Source organism: Ananas comosus, linkage group 18, assembly GCF_001540865.1.
Source record: "Ananas comosus cultivar F153 linkage group 18, ASM154086v1, whole genome shotgun sequence".
NCBI classification, from domain to species: Eukaryota; Viridiplantae; Streptophyta; class Magnoliopsida; order Poales; family Bromeliaceae; genus Ananas; species Ananas comosus.
Genome location: NC_033638.1, coordinates 4,042,420 through 4,058,957, shown reverse-complemented (window position 1 = coordinate 4,058,957; position 16,538 = coordinate 4,042,420). Strand labels below are relative to the sequence as shown.

The 16,538-nt window shown below is 38.9% G+C and overlaps 1 protein-coding gene and 2 long non-coding RNA genes across 3 annotated transcripts in view; 2 read left to right on the top strand and 1 right to left on the bottom strand.

Moving 5' to 3' along the window:
- Nucleotides 242-819, top strand: LOC109723749. Its single transcript, XR_002219741.1, has 2 exons — nt 242-336; nt 434-819. It is a non-coding gene; the product is annotated as an uncharacterized LOC109723749 (long non-coding RNA).
- Nucleotides 1,332-16,538, bottom strand: part of LOC109723748 (uncharacterized protein At5g19025-like) — a 28,588-nt gene continuing 13,381 nt past the window's right edge. Inside the window, exon 2 of the mRNA XM_020252224.1 lies at nt 1,332-1,694. Coding sequence (XP_020107813.1) covers nt 1,655-1,694 — 40 coding nt within the window. The 3' untranslated portion in view covers nt 1,332-1,654. The remainder of the gene's footprint in view (nt 1,695-16,538) is intronic.
- LOC109723750 lies at nt 5,260-6,186 on the top strand. The gene is made up of 3 exons (XR_002219742.1): nt 5,260-5,860; nt 5,977-6,036; nt 6,125-6,186. It is a non-coding gene; the product is annotated as an uncharacterized LOC109723750 (long non-coding RNA).

Here is a 16,538-nt window from a genome sequence, read left to right as displayed (position 1 = left end):
TAGATTGCAGATGTACAGACATATATAACGTAAAGAATTTTGATTGGTTCATACCTGCAGTCTAAAGTACTATATAAATTTGTCAAACATACTAATTAACTTATAGAGAGGAAGACACTTTGCGGGGGACCCACCCAACATAAATGACGACGAACCCGTTGTTGTCATTTTCTGTTACTTAGAAATGAAGCCACATTCATCAGCATCAGCCAAAGACCAATCCAAACTCTTACAGCAATAATTGTAGGTTCCCTCTGTCCCAAATGGAATCAAAAGGGCCCCCATTATTTGCTCAGGGAATAACACATTCCCCTACCTGCAGAGCTGCAACAACAGGTGTGCTATCTTGTGTTCTTGTTCCTGTTTTGGACCTGTTTAATGGGCACAATGTTTAATGGCTTGTTTCGTTTGGTCCTTTTTTTCACTGTGCTAGATTTCACGAGGCCACACTCATCTGAATATCAACAGTAACAAGTTGGAGAGTCACTCCAAAACAAAAAGAACGAAGAAACCCCCCCCCCCCTTAGTGTACAGTACAGCTGCAGCTGCAAATGATTTTTTTTTCTTAGGCTAGAAATTCAATTTACCTTCGATTCGGTGCGATCTTTCGCTCACTTTTTTTTCATTTCATATTTAAGTAGTAGCATATTGTCCTTGCACCAATACCTTCATTCAAGAGTTTGTTTTTGGTGCAGAAAGCCTCAAATTCAGGATAACACAGAGAGAATGAGTTTCAAGAAAATTATTCGGAGTTTTTTTTTTCCAATATTTGTTTCTAATTTAGCCTCATTTGCAATCAATTTCACTATAATTTCTTTTTTTTTTTCTCCACAATTTAATTTCTAGAATTTGTGTTGACTAAAATGTACAGACAGCCCCTGTAGTATCCCGATAAATAATTTCAGGATGGTACAGGGACTGTCCATACATTTTACCCTTTATTAGTGTTTGACAAACACCATGGTGCTGATTCTTGTTGTACAAAAGCTCTTCAAAACTGTGGTGCTTAACACTGCATAGAGAACATATCACACACACACACACCTAACAAATGAGATAACCTGCCATTCAAAAGGGGCAGCACTTGCGCAATCAATGGAACGGAGTTATGACAGCTACACAGCCTGTCAGGGACCACTTAATTGAGGTTTTGTTAACGACTGTGCCTTTGCAGATTCCAAAACACGGCGCAAGATTGGATCTGAAAGGTCGATCGCTGGACCAATCTCATCTGCTTAAGCACAGGTCCACTACAACTTTTTGAAAAGATCTTTGCCCGTTGGAATCATTTATTCCGTACGCACGCGGCCATGTAGCACGACATGCAAACAAGAGTCTGAAAGCGGAAATGACTATAGAATAGAAACATAGCAGATAATAATTTACACCTTTGATCTCCTACTTATTCGTGTTTATACCATGAATCACCTATCTCCCTTTCAATCCTAAGTAGAAGCAATGTTCTGTCTGAGACTCTGTAACCTTTCTTTGGAACAGTTTGCTTGCTTCAGTCTCTTTCTTATTGTCCCGATAGCATGATCATGTTCAAGATATACTGATGCAAGGCACAATGAAAGAAAAGGCGGGACCCCAAAAGAAAAAAAAAAGAAAAAAAAGGCATAAGGGAAGAAATTAACGGAATGTGCCAACATAATCACCGCTCTCCCCCTTCGAGCGCCAAATTTGACATGCCCCTACATCAGCCATCATGTGACTAATCAGTAGATCATTATGGCATTATTAAAGAGAAAAATATAGGTTAAACAACAAAGGATAAAAAATCTATTGCTCGGCATAATTCTCTAAGGAGGATAAAAGGTATGTAGAAACAAATAGTCTGAGGAAGGAAACAAAAATATGATCAGCAGAGATCTACCCAGTAAGGGTTTCAAATGCGATTGCGCATTCCAATTTCCATGATGTTAGAGCAGTTTGAGGTGGTTGACGAAATTTAGCAAGGATAGATCCACAATGTTTTTGTTGGAATATCCAATATATATAAGAAAAGATCTTCAACGCCTCGTGCCAACTTTTTTTTAAAAAAAAAGGAAAAAAAATACCAAAAAACCATACAATCAGCAATCATGCTTTGTTTTGTGAACTTTGATTCACCCATGTAATAGAGTTAGGAGCTATCAAGCTCATTTATTACGAGAGGCTGAGGGATCGTGGATCATTCAAACATAGCTGCAGCATTAACAACAATTGAAAGTCCACAGAAGCTTTTATCCTGAAGAAATTTGACTGCATAGCTCATCATTAAGCGAGATTTTGGAGTGTAAGAAAGAAGAATGTCAAGGTTGGAAAACCAAGAAAAAAAAAACTCTGTATTGCTCAGACGATTGCTTAAAATATGAAATTCTCTTGTTTATTCATTGTACTTCCACAAGGCGAAACTGTTGTTGCTGTCATTTCTATACTTGGTTTTGCATGAAAAACTACCTATTCATTCCAATGATTAATAAAACTGGATTCAATGGGTGTTTGGTTTAACCATTCAGTTAATTTAACGGAAATATAACTCCACGATAAATAATAAAAAATGACAGCATCAAGACGATTGCTAAGATTGTAACTACAAGCACTCAAATCAAACGAGAGAATTGCCATTTGTATACCCACAACATGACTAGTCAAATACATTTTAGCATTAATTTGGTTTACATAAATTATAAATAGAAGAATTATGGGCAGCTCAAGACGTGCTTCGGCTAAATAGCGAAGCAATGAAAAGATATGTATATTTTAGCGATATAGCTATAAGCGTAGGCTGCGTAGCACACTAGGGCTATAAGAAAGGCAATGAAATCAACTGCACCAAATAATGTTTAAGAAAAGCAAATAATAACACAAACTGCTGCTTCTCCGCCCGCATGGACAGATTTTAAATCCATGAAACTAAGGATTTAAGTGTCGTGGTACAGGGTCGTGCTAGAAACTTGCCGGCAAGGTATGGCACAGTGCGTGCCTAGCCGTGCCGATGCGTGCCGGTCAAAAAAATTCTTGTGTGCCGACACATAATAACATGAAATATTTATTTTCTTTAACAACAAAATATTCTAACTATTTATTATATCTTTTTATCACATCTTTTGAACTTTATTGAGAAAATTACTTACTAATTAAAAAAATAGAGGGTTTTGAACTGTGCCTTTGGCACAGGATCTATATCGTGTCGGTATTTTGTTGGCACAGTACGGCACGGTGAATAAGCACTTAAAACCTTGCATGAAACTGTGGGTGAAAAAGTAACTACTACAATTTTTTTTTTTGGTATAGATATTTACTAATTTCCTACTCGGGTGAGACTGCATTGTGATGAAAAAGACCAATAAGGAAACCTACATGATGAAGAGAACACAAGAAGTGGGACTCAACAACCAAAAAGAAGTCCAAATGCATAACCATCAACAAGAGTCTACTTAGATATCATCTCATAAACACAGACCAGTACGAGAGAACCACGTTAGCTCTTTCAAATAAGCCTGATGATTAACGACTCCAAACAGCCTTTTTCCGATTTGATCGTGCTAACAAGCTAATGGCCAATTAAATAGAATTACGATTTTCATTTCCATATTGAATTTATACAGCTAGTTAAATCTTGAAATACAACTTTCAGATCCTCTTTATTGAGAACTATGAACCGTAAAATCAATTTTATCATACCGACCGTCCCTAGAGCAAGTGACAAAGGGCTCGGTGGTTGGTACCCGAGACCCAAGTTCGAATCCTAGTTGATTCACATTTTCAGCTAAGTTTATTTCTAAATGAAATAAACAAAGCGGGTAGCGTGCTATCTATCTCTCAAAAAAAAANATAACTATTGACGCCATTTATATATAATGCCATGCAAGACTTCATAGATCAGGGCCAGCTCACGGCCCACAGGAAGGGGGTTTCTATAACAAGACGTACGTTGCAATTCGTGCTAAGAAAGTTTTGTTGCTCCTATCGGGAAAGGGGGTTCATCTATGACAATATGTACATTGCAATTCATGTTAAGAAAGTTTTGTTGCTCCTATCACACAAGCATGGAATCCGTTTCTTGTATTAGTGGTTGCAGTTCTGTTATTTGCCATTACATGGAGTATTGCCCTACTAAGGAAAGCAAAAATGATCAAAGGGCACAGAGCATGTTCCCTTCAAATCGAAAGGAAAATAGATAAGCAAACTGACCATTATTCAGTCCCAGCTCACCAAGGCTTTTGATTATCACAGGCTAGGGTCAGGTTTATGACCACTAACTCTAGATATAGGCCACAAACTCTTGATATAGGCCAAGAAGGCACATAGCATAAACCTGGCCTAGACCCATCCCATTAGTATGGACCAATTTAACATGGTGTCAATTCATGACAACTTCAATTCACTGAACTCGGAAATTGTGAGATTTTTTTTTTTTTTTTTTTTTTTGAGAGAGATAGGTAGCACGCTACCCGCTTCGTTTATTTCATTTAGAAATTAACTTAGCTGGAAATGTGAATCAACTAGGATTCGAACTTGGGACCTCAGGTACCAACCACCAAGCCTTTTACCACTTGCTCTAGGGACGGTCGGTATTGTGAGAAAATTTTCAATTCGACGTTTTTATGGTTGTTTTACGACCACGAATAATAGCATAAACATCAAATGTTGTACATTGTAATATGTGGAGAGTTAAACTAAATGTACAAACTAGTAAACTTTTATGACAATAAACCTTCTACACAAGATTACTGGATGTTCTTAGGTATCGTTTGGTTCGGGAATATTTTTTTTTTTATTTCTGGGATAGGTACAACTTCGGGGATAAATGGGAATAAGACCAATTTTACGTTTGGATAAAAAGTGGGTTATTTTTAAGAATTAGAAAAATGGTGTTTGGATAGTTAGATAGGAATAATAGGAATAAGAGTAATTATACTAGTTAAATAATAATATTGTATACAATTAATTAACATCAAAATATTAAGTGAATGATATTTAATAAATTAATTTATTTATTTATCATGAATATTATTAGATAGTCATAAATGTTAATTAAAAAATTAATTAGGACATTAATTAATCATTAATTAATTACAAATGAGTACTGTTAATTAATAAATTGACTAACTATAAATAATTTGATAAGTTAACAAATTAAGCTGATAAATTAATATATTAATAAAATAAGAAATTAATTAAGCAGTACACTGAACTTTAGCAAATAGTAAGGTTTCAGTGTAAGAATGGTAACTGACACTATTCTAGCTGTTTTGAGTGCTGTCGGGAGCGTGCTGGCCTTTAACTTTTGTGTTTTAAGTGTTTGGATGGGTTATCGACACTAAAACCTGAAAATTCAGGTTTTGAGTGTTAAGTATCGGTACTTGAGTGGGATATCGGTACTCCACAGGATGGCCAGATTGCGTAACTCTCGGGTTTGAGAGTTTGGTGCTGGGTACCAGTACTGCATTGAGCTAGTACCGGTACACTGCATAAAACCCAGCTGAGCAGAGCCCGGGTTTTTAGCTGTTTTCTTGCCAGGTACCAGTACCTCAACCAAAGTACCGGTACTCAATGCGGCAGAATGAGTTGGTAAGGAGTTTTTTGGTAATTTTGGCTGTTGTGCTTATCCTTAAAAGCCAAACCGACCCCTAGCTGGTTTCCCCTGTGCTTTAGCCTGGATGAAAACAGGGTAAGGTTTCCTCTTTCTCTCTCTAAGATTTCTTCCAATTTTTGAGAAGATGTTGATGGAATTAATTTCCTTTCTTTTCTCCTCTTCATGCTTGCTGGTTTGAGGGCTTTGGAGAAGCTGTGGAAGGAAGGAAGGAGATGCTACAGAGAGAGAGTTTCCAATCTTAGCTCAAGAGTGAGCTTGGCTTGGAGTTTTGGAAAGGTTAGCTCCTTGGTTGCTACCCAAAGTATGTTCTAGTTGATTTAGAGTTAAGCTTTGAGTAGACTCACGGATGGTGTTGTTGAACTCTTTTGGCTGTGTAATTGACTTCCTTTTAGGTTGGATTTGAGATAGCCAACCTGAGGTGGGGAGTGGATTAAGCTTGTTCTAGATACAAGGTATGATCCTACCTATATTAAGTGAATTCTTAAGGTGCCTTATAGAGTGCTTAGTAGAAGCTCCTAATCAAGTTAGACTTGTCGATAGGTTGCTGGGAGGTTACCGGGCATCTTCACCCGTGTGATCGAAGGAGACGACGAACTCTCGGTGCGTTTGACTTTACCGAAATAGGTGAATTCCCTCTATATCTTCTTTGACATTATGAAATTGGAATTCTTACATGTTCATGTGAATATATGTTTGAATGAATTGGTGCATGCATAAAATATGCATATTATGTCAGATAAAAAGAAACCTCTATGTAGTAGGAAGGATTATGAAATTGCTTAGCATGCATAGATCACTTGCACATTTAGCATGCATTACATGTTATTAGCATACTTGTGTAGACAAGGTAGCTATGACATCATGCAATAGTGAATGTATGTAGAGCTATGAATATGGCACTTAGTTTAGGTGAACAACTAAGTGAAGGATGTAATATGGTTTTAACCCTTGAGTTAAATCATGTATTCCATGTTGTAGACATGACGACAGAACTTTTGTGCATATCACCTATAGCAAAGTTATACTTTCAGACCGTGTAATGAATTGGTTAGAGATCATGTATAGAATACTTTATATGATATTTCGCATACTTGTGTGGACAAGTTGGTTATAGCATTCACATGTTAGAGCTAGTATGAACTTCATGTTATTGTATTGGCCTAGCTAAATAACTAGAACTGGACATTATGATATAGACTCCGACCTATGGGTCGTGAGATGACATACTTGTATAGTCAAATAGAAATAATTGCATAATGTTTGTATACTCCATGTAGTAGAGGCCTATGTAGACTACATGACCTATGCCATGATTTTGAGATTACCATAGTAGATCATTGAGTATGACCTAGTAACCACCTTCCTTATGTTATAGGGAGTAGTGACTGGACTATATGTGAATATGCGGGTGTAGTTCGTTAGAAACATCAACTTGATGTAAATTATTTGTATGCTTAAGTCATATTATCTATTGGTAGAAATATGTCACCAAGTAGTTGAAAGTGAAATATGACTTTTATGTTAATTGCCGACTTTGTGTCGGAGTTGAGATTCCATGTTTGAGACATGACGATTGAGAGCTTTGTATTGTGGATCATACTTGCTTGCCATTGTGCTCATTCACACATACTTGTGAGGGTCGCTCCCCACAAGCCGGCACTCCGGAGTTAGCCTTGCGACAACAGATCGCCCATGCGGGACTGGGCGCCGAAGTGGATTGCCGTGGGTAGTGTTGACTTCCACGGGGCCATTAGGTACGGCACGAACTAGGACTTTATCACGTGTAAGTCTCTTGTTAATTGGGTTAATGTAAATAAATTTAACCTTAGATGGACATATTAGTAAATGTACTTTATGTCACTAGTTGAGATACCTAGTAATGAACATACTAGACGGTTGAAATTCCTGTTAGTCATTAGATGTAATGACATTACCTGTATGCAAGGATTTAAGTGCCGTGGCACGGGGTCGTGCCGGAAACTTGCTGGCACGGTACGGTACGGTGCGTGCCGAGCCGTGCCGATACGTGCCGGTCAAAAAATTCTTATGTGCCGACACATAATAGCATGAAATATTTATTTTCTTTAGCAACAAAATATTCTAACTATTTATTATGTCTTTTTATCACATCTTTTCAACTTTATTGAGAAAATTATTTACTAATTTAAAGAATAGAGAGTTTTGAGCCGTGCCATCGGCGCGGGCTCTGTATTGTGCCGGTATCTTGTTGGCACGGTACAGCACGGTGGATACAGCCCGTGCCGACGGACACTTAAAACCTTGCCTGTATGATTACACTCCTGTTAGTGTAGGAAGATAGCTACATGATATCATTAGCTAGTTAAACTATAACAATGAAATTCTTCTTGAATATGACACATAGCGTAAATATGGACAACTTGTAACTAGCATGAAATACAGAACATGTATATGTGATGAATAGTATATAAGACATGTTAGAGAACATATCTTGTTGAGGCATGTTTAGAGTTGATTCATTTCATCTATCTGTTGCACTTACATTTTCCTACTTGTAGTTTACCCATGCCTTACCCATGCCTCAGTTGACCTGGTAGTGTATTTCGCCACTCTCGGCGGCTTACCCACTGGGAACTATTGTTTAATAGTTCTCACACCTATTTGTTGGCTGTTTTTACGCAGAGCCTTGCACAGCGAGAAAAGCTAGGGTTCGTGGCAAGGGGTCATCGACTAGCTAGAGTCTCCTCGATGCGTGGATAGATGAACCCATGCAAGCTTATTTTAGTTTAGTTCAAAGATGTATTCTGGAACTACTTAGAATGTACTGTGTGCTTCATACTCTAAACTATAGTTTTGGAGATGTTTATAGTTTAATCTTATGTATTTATGTACCTGCTCTGATTATCCTGTTAGGAAAGGTTTATGCTTTTCTTTATGTTAGTTGTAGACACCTAGTGTATACTGGAGGTGGTGGTGTACACGGCAGGTCTGTGCACGCGTCCGGCGAGCCTCCACTGAAGTTCGGGGCGTGACAACTTCTATTTAATTAGTTATATTGGTCAAAATATTAATTGATTAATCAATATGGATATTAGTTATTACATAAACACACTAAATAGTTATTAATTTACCTAATATTTTATTATTAAATTAGTTAATTATTAATTTAGCTAATTAATTAATAAAATAATATATATATATATAATTAATTAATAATATTTTATTCTTAAATTAGTAGAGGTATAAAGAGAAAAAATTATTATTCCACCAAAAAGGTGGAACAACAAATCCTCCCTCTTAACGGGCTATTCTAGAACAACCCGTTAAGAGAGGGATTAAATAAACCCATTCCTCTCTCTAGTGTTTGGATGAATTTGAGGGACAAGGTGGTCAATTCCCACTTTATTCCTCAACCAAACAATGCCTTAGAGTAAGGTTTAAAGTACTGTGGCACGAGGGCGTGCCGCTGTCTACCTGGCACCGTACGGCACCGGCACACTTCCGTGCAGACACATCGTACACTTGCATGCCGATGGATACGTATAACCTCCTATTGGCACGCTTTGGTACGGACTTATTTTAGTTTTTTTGGTTTTAATAAATTTTTATAATATTATTTTGAAAGATTTAATCAAATAATTATGAATATTTGCTATGTATAACTTACTATACTCATCAATCAACATACTTATAAACTTTGTTGTATGTAAAATATAACTACACCTGATATAGAATAAAATTTTTACAGGCAAGAATTTAAAAAATACAAAGACTTCTTTCTTTCTTTCTTTCTTTCTTTTGACCATATTACATTTTTTTATAAAATACAAAAAAAATAATTTTTAAAATTATTTTAAAAATTATTTTTTAATTAATTTTTCAAAAAATTATTAGATCTATCAAAAAATTAAGCAATAAATTATATGAAAAATAAATTAAATAAATTTAAGTAACAATTGATTTAATTTAGCTTTTAATTTTCTCAGTATTTTTAATCTTCTAATGCAAAAATAAATTGTTATGTTTGATGTGCCTCAAAATTTGTTTATTGAGTTCAATTTTGTTCCTTTACTTCGCCAAAAATTTCACTGTGCGACAAATTTTGATAAAATAATTTATAAAAAAAAATGGATTTCAGTGATGGGTTGCGGGCTCGGGGGTGCGGGCCCCCTACGGTATGGATCGAATATGTAAATTAAAAATTTGCCCATATATTGATAAACAAAAAAACTAAATTATAATTTTTGACTTATCTAAGAAATAGATCTTTGATTTGCAATGTCTTTGGGAGGTGTGGGATGTTTCTTGGTATCCCAAAGAACAAAACAAAAAGAAAAAAAAAAGCAAAAAGCAAAAAAAAAAAAAAAAGTGTGCCAGTACGGCACAGTGCCGTGGTGGGTATCGTGCGATACCTGCGAGGGTACCGCCGCACAGGTCTGTGCCGTGGCACAGAGAGGGGTCTGAGACCCCCCCGTACTGTGCCACCTTCTTGGTAGCATGGTACGTGCCGCCTCGTGCCGAACGGCACGGGGCAGCACTTTAAACCTTGCCTTAAGAGTATAAAGATTTCCATGCTATTCTCACGTTGTTTAAAAATCCTCACTGATGGAAAGTCAATATAAATTATTGTTCTCTCGTTTTTCTATACATTGTTCTATTTACATTACATTTCTATACATTTGTTTCATGTGAAGTTGTGAACTGTATATACACCAACANAAAAAAAAAAAAAAAAAAAAAAAAAAAAAAAAAAAAAAAAAAAAAAAAAGTGTGCCAGTACGGCACAATGCCGTGGTACGGACCTGCATATCGCTCTGTCTCACACGATACGTAGGTCTGTGCCGTGGCACAGAGAGGGGTCTGAGACCCCCCCGTACTGTGCCACCTTCTTGGTAGCATGGTACGTGCCGCCTCGTGCCGAACGGCACGGGGCAGCACTTTAAACCTTGCCTTAAGAGTATAAAGATTTCCATGCTATTCTCACGTTGTTTAAAAATCCTCACTGATGGAAAGTCAATATAAATTATTGTTCTCTCGTTTTTCTATACATTGTTCTATTTACATTACATTTCTATACATTTGTTTCATGTGAAGTTGTGAACTGTATATACACCAACATAAGCACCATCTTGTCACCTAATCATTATGAGATAGCTTGGCCATTGGCCAACAACAAACTTTCCACTTATTAGGACATGGGAGAATTGGCACTTTGGCTCATCTAATTGCTACTTCAACAGAAGAACTGTCTAGACTCTAGAGGGTAGTTTTTAGCTCATGGATTCTATAAGCCCGTATAGAAAAAACAATTTACAATAGTCGCCTGGTAAATTGCCATTACCAAACTTTCTTAAAGTTTTAGTTTGTCCTCTTAAAGTGGATAATTGACATCCGGAACTTATGTACGTGTTTAAAATCCTCTTTGTCATCTCCGATAGAGTAGCGACAAAGCTAATATGGTTGCCCAACTACTAACTACGCCACCAGTGAATCTAAACTGATATAGCTACCGTGTCAGTTTTGTCTTCGGTCAATTTTAGCTGAAGTGGCTGCCATGTAAGCCATTGTCAGCTCATATTTCTACTCAACAAGAGATGGATGTAACGGGTTTACTCAAAAACTAATCAAAGGTCAGAGTGTTTCTTATCCACTTCAAAGAATAGGGACCAAATTATAAGTTCTGAGAAAGTTTGGGGAACATCAGTGTAGTTAACACATTAATCTTCTGGCTTTGGCCAGTCCATCTCTTATTTAGCTTTTCTTAATTAGGAATTGACATCAATATTTAGAGGGTAGATTTTAGACAACCAGCCTAGGTAACGCGGGCCGTTTCCGAGTGCTCGTCTGACATGGGACACATAGCGAATGCGTGAACGACAAGTGTCCTCTACACGTCATCCCAAATTAGAAAAGAAGGTTGGGCAGGCATGGCATCAGGCATGTCCCGCTAGAATCTTTTTGGCAGACCCATTTCTAAAAGATCCATTGAGACCCAAGCCCAAAACAAGCTAAAGAATGACCAATTATTAAAGAATGAAGCGAAAGGCTTGTTTGGCAACCATTGGCATCTAATCCAGAGTTTAAAATTACACTGGAAAAAGCCTGTTGCAAAACTGGAATATGAAAAAAAAGATTATTCTGTTGTTTGCAGTTTGTATTGCCTTTTGAAAATTACACTGTATTTATCACAGGATTGAAAAATTGAAAAGTTTCCAAAATAAATGGTCGTTAGGTGACTTTCATGTGGTCAAATAGTCATTACTATTTCTCTGTTGGAGTGTAGTAGAGCCATCAAAGTCTTCATTATCTATATACATGTCCAGTACTCTTTGGATAGCACACATTCAAGAAGAAAATCTTCTATCTATTTCTATTTTTTTCCATCTTTCTTTGAGCTCCATTTTCAATGTCACTCGATGTCTCGATCATGAAAAGTATTGTGGATCTAAATGGCTGAAGAAAGATGAAGCGAAATGATGATGAGTTCATGGCAAGTTGATGTAGGACAGAATATAGGGTCCTACGTTTTTAGAGGGCTCCAAAATATAATTTATAATTTTGAAAACTTCTTAAAAATTTGAAAGTTTTTTAAATACTTTTTTAGAAATTTTCGTAATTAAAAAAAAACAAAAATTAAAGAGAATAGAAAAATAAAAAAAGATGAAAAGAAAAAGATAAGATAATCAGGACTCACTCTTGAATCGAACTCACTTCAGGACTGGACTCACTCCAAGACGTTGTATTGGCAAAGAAAAAAAAAGACATCATTGCCAAGGCATTTGTCTTCATTATAAATTCATAAATTCGTTGTGAGGACTGAGATTTTTTCCTATGTAAATTTGTCATCTTTGTAAATGTTATCATGTATATTTTAATTTTAAAACTGCCCATCAAATTTGAGCAAAAAATGATTTAAAATAAAGGTTTTAAACGATTATTACTTTTCACTTGAAGTGAATAGTAACTTGTATTTCCGGGAAAGGCCATTGAGTGTAGATAGCTTCTGTCGCGTACCAGACTCTGTTTCGGGTGATCCAATAACTCATTTTCAATGGTCCGTCTATGACAGAGCCAACGGCGCTTGCGGATTTTACGTCCGATTCACGATTTTCGAGATATATCTTTTATTGCTGATAGGGCAATTTAAACAACGTCTTTGCTTTTTAAGCACATTTGGCACTTTTTTTGCGAGAAAACCCACGAGCGGGGACTATTCTACGAGAGAGTTGTTGGAGAGGGATTTGGAGCTACAAAATTCAAGATTTGGGGGTTTTAGGGGTAATTTGTCAAGTATTAATACATATACTTGAGGATTAGCTAGCCACCCTTTTCCCCCCTTCTGGTCCTCTTGAGAAGCATCGCCGCCACCGCTGCCGTTGCCGCCGTCCGCCGGAGAACCACCATTTCCTTCCCCCTCCCTTTCTCTCTCTTCATTATTCGTTGTGAGGGTGGAGATGACCCGAGCCTCCGGTTCCTGCGTCGCCGCCGGCTAGGACCACCGCCGTCACCCTCGAACTCCGGCGACCCTCGCCGAGGCTTCCCCGGCATCGTCGTGCCCCAGGAAACCGCCGCGGCCGAGAGGAGCCCCTCAGACCTTGTGCGACCGCAGGGCTCCTCCCGGCAGCCGCCATCGCGCCGCGTCGCCTCTGATCATCGCCGTCGGTCCCAGAGAGGGCACCAACGCTGCCCCAGCCTTCCTCGAGCCGCTACCGCACCGCGTGGTTCTGCCCTAGCCACGGCCCTATTTTGGGCTCCGCCACCGCAGCCGCAGCTGCAGCCGCAGTCGCACCGTCGCCTCCTGCTGTCGGCCAGGGGTCCCGACCCCTCCCTCCGGGTGCGATGACCACCCCGTGGCCGGAGCTCGTGCCGCCGGTAGTCCCCTGCCTAATGCCCTAGCTCGGCCCAAGCACTTACCAAAGGCTGCTTTGGGGCCGATCTTCGTTCCTGACCACCTGAGACTTCTGCAAGTCTCTAGAGCGTGAGCACCGCACTCCTGGGACCGTGTGTTGTGCCGTGCTCACCTTCGCTGCGATCGGCGAAGCTCCGGTATGTACGAAGGCCATGGTCGTTTCCGAGATCAAGTGATTGGAGGTTTTCTCGCTGATTCACGACCTTCCAGCCACCGTTTTCGCTCCGAACCACGAGCATGGGTCTCGTAGCATCGAGACGAATCAAATCAATGGGCTGGTTTGGTCTGTTACACCACAAATCGGGGTAACGAGCTTGAAACCCAATTTTATGTATTGTTTGATTAACATTTAATGTAGTAGTTGTATAGTTTGCTTGTTTTACGCAACGTGGACCCTATGCACTGCTTTGGACAGCATGTCACGTCTTGACTGATCGTCAAAGGTCCGAGAGCCGTTGCGGAGTTTTTAATTGTGGTCCCATGGTGTCGTTCGGTGAAAATTCGCCAAACGGACGCGGGTTAGTTGGTGGGTTTTGGTGTTCTAGCATTGTGGATAGCTTGAGAACCCCGCCATGCCTTATTGGCTGGTTGCTACTGCCATCCTCGAAGTACGAAGATGGTAGATTAGTGGCGGGAAGGTTTCAGAGCCTGTTTCGGCGATTTCGTAAATTCGGGGTTTGTGTGAAATGCACTCCCCACTTTTCTTGGGCATTCGCCTCTCCTTTCTTCTTCTTCTTCTTCTTCTTCTTTTTCTTTTTCTTCTTCTTCTTTAAATCTAGCTCAACCCTAGGCCAAGGGGTTGATTCACTATAAGAAAAGAAAAGTAAACGAAGTTTTCGAAAGTTTAGGGTTTACTTGCACGGCCAATGACTAGCTTCCTTGTTCTCTTGATTTCTTGACCTAGTTTGATCGAGTTCTTCCTTTTCTACACTTCTTTGGATTCGATTCACATCTTCCTCATGATTGGATTGATATCCACTTCTCCCACAGTCGCTCATTCATCCTTTGTGAGGTTTACTTGCGGCAACGATACTTCATCTTGAAAACCTTGTAATCTAAGCCTGAACTGCATCAAGGACTATAACCTTGCACCCTTCATTATCATCTCCAAAGTCCAGTATCATCCATACCCAATAGCAACCATTTTCATTGAAAACCTTAGTCGACAAAACTCCATTTAAACTGAGCAACTTTTCCACGAATTTAGAAGCCGAATGGCATATAGATTTTATATGTTTTATGGTTTTGGATTCTCGTAAGTCAATTCCAAGTGTAGTTTCCTTTAGGTACCTAATTTCATATTTTATGTTATTCATGCTTATTATTTCATTGCTTCTTATTTAACATGTTGTTGAGCTCTCTGAATGTATAATTTAACCATTCCTAAGATTTAGGTTTGTATCATAAGGCAAAGACGACACAGAAGTAGAGGAAACACCTATCTATAAAAAAAACAAAAAGAAAATCCAACATTTACACCTCTGTAGTGTCCCTGGGGGGTTAGCTGTCGAAATGACTACAGTATCAACAACTGGTCAACACATCTGTAGAGTGTCAGAACGAGTCGGAGTCGTTTTGGCACGAAATGGACGCGAAAACAGACTCGCCGCACTCAAATAAGCCAAAACTGAAGTTCGGCAGTTTAGGGCGCCCAGAAGTTTAGGGTGTCCAGATTCAGAGTTGACGCAGGAGCTTTAATATTATGTTTTACTTTTCAATTGTTTTATTTATTATTTAGTTAGTTGTCATGTGACTAGCATGTGACTTATTATTATGTTTGATGGTTAGGATTTAAAGTTAGCCAATAAGTTATAATCAAGGGCTGGGTATTGAGTGGCACCTTGTAACCCTAATATGAAAGGGATGCAAATCAGGTTACAGCTGTTTTTTTGATGATCTTTTCAATATATCTAAGAAACTAGTGGTTTTTCTTATAACCCTAACTATTCCATCTCTATTCATAGTCCTTGTTAGCCTACATCCAATTATTTGTTCGTTGTTTTTCCTCCCAAACTACGTCATTCTTGGTATCAGAGCCATGGTTGGACGTGGTAGAGGACGCGGAAGAGGAAATCAAGGTCAACAAGCGGATATGGCACAGATGCAACGTATGATTGAAGATTTGTCGCGGGCTGTACAAGCCTTGCAGCGGCTGGAACCTGTGGTGGCTCGTATGGAGAATCCGGAAGGTGAACACAACCCTGTAGACATGCCGGAAGGTAGTCTGGAGGATGAAACTAATCAAGAAGACTTTGAAAACCCCTTTCATGATGCTGGAACTGCAAGTAATGCGGTGCGAAGTGGATTGGAGAAGCGATTGCTGCGTGCCCTTGATCTAAATGGCGGTGGAATCAAGATTGAAGTTGCTGATTTCCATGGAAAGATGCACGCAGAAGATTATCTAGATTTGAAAGCTAGTATAGAGAATTATTTTGAGTGGAAACCCATGGCTGAGAATAGGAAGGTATTGTTCGTGAAGCTTAAATTGAAGGGCACTGCACTTCAATGGTGGAAGAGAGTTGAAGAGCAACGTGCGCGACAAGGTAAGCCAAAAATCAGCACTTAGGAACAAATGAAAGTAAAGTTGAGAAAATTTTTACCGGCTGATTATACTATGGAGCAGTATGAGAAGTTCCATTTGTTGAAACAGCGGAGTATGAATGTAGAAGAGTATACCTCTGAGTTCTACAATTTATCCGTTCGAGTGGGGTTGAATGAGACAAATGAACAAGTGACTTCTCGTTACCGTGCCGGCCTAAACCCTTCTAGTAGGGACGAGATGGGAGTTGTTCGTTTGTTCAGTCTTGAAGATGCTCAACAATGTGCCTTGTTAGCGGAGAAGCGAGTGTGGCGATATGGTGCAAGAAAGCCCCTAGTAGGAAGAACAACAGATGCAACACAAAGAGGCTTTGGGGCTGTCCGAAATGTTAAAGGTGAACAAACATCTCAACGAACCAGCCGAGAAACCTATGCGAATAACCGACCACCTAGAGGAGGTGCAAGTAATTTTGAACGGAATGATAAAGGAAAGACTATAGCGTGGTATGGTGCACAAAACCATTCAAG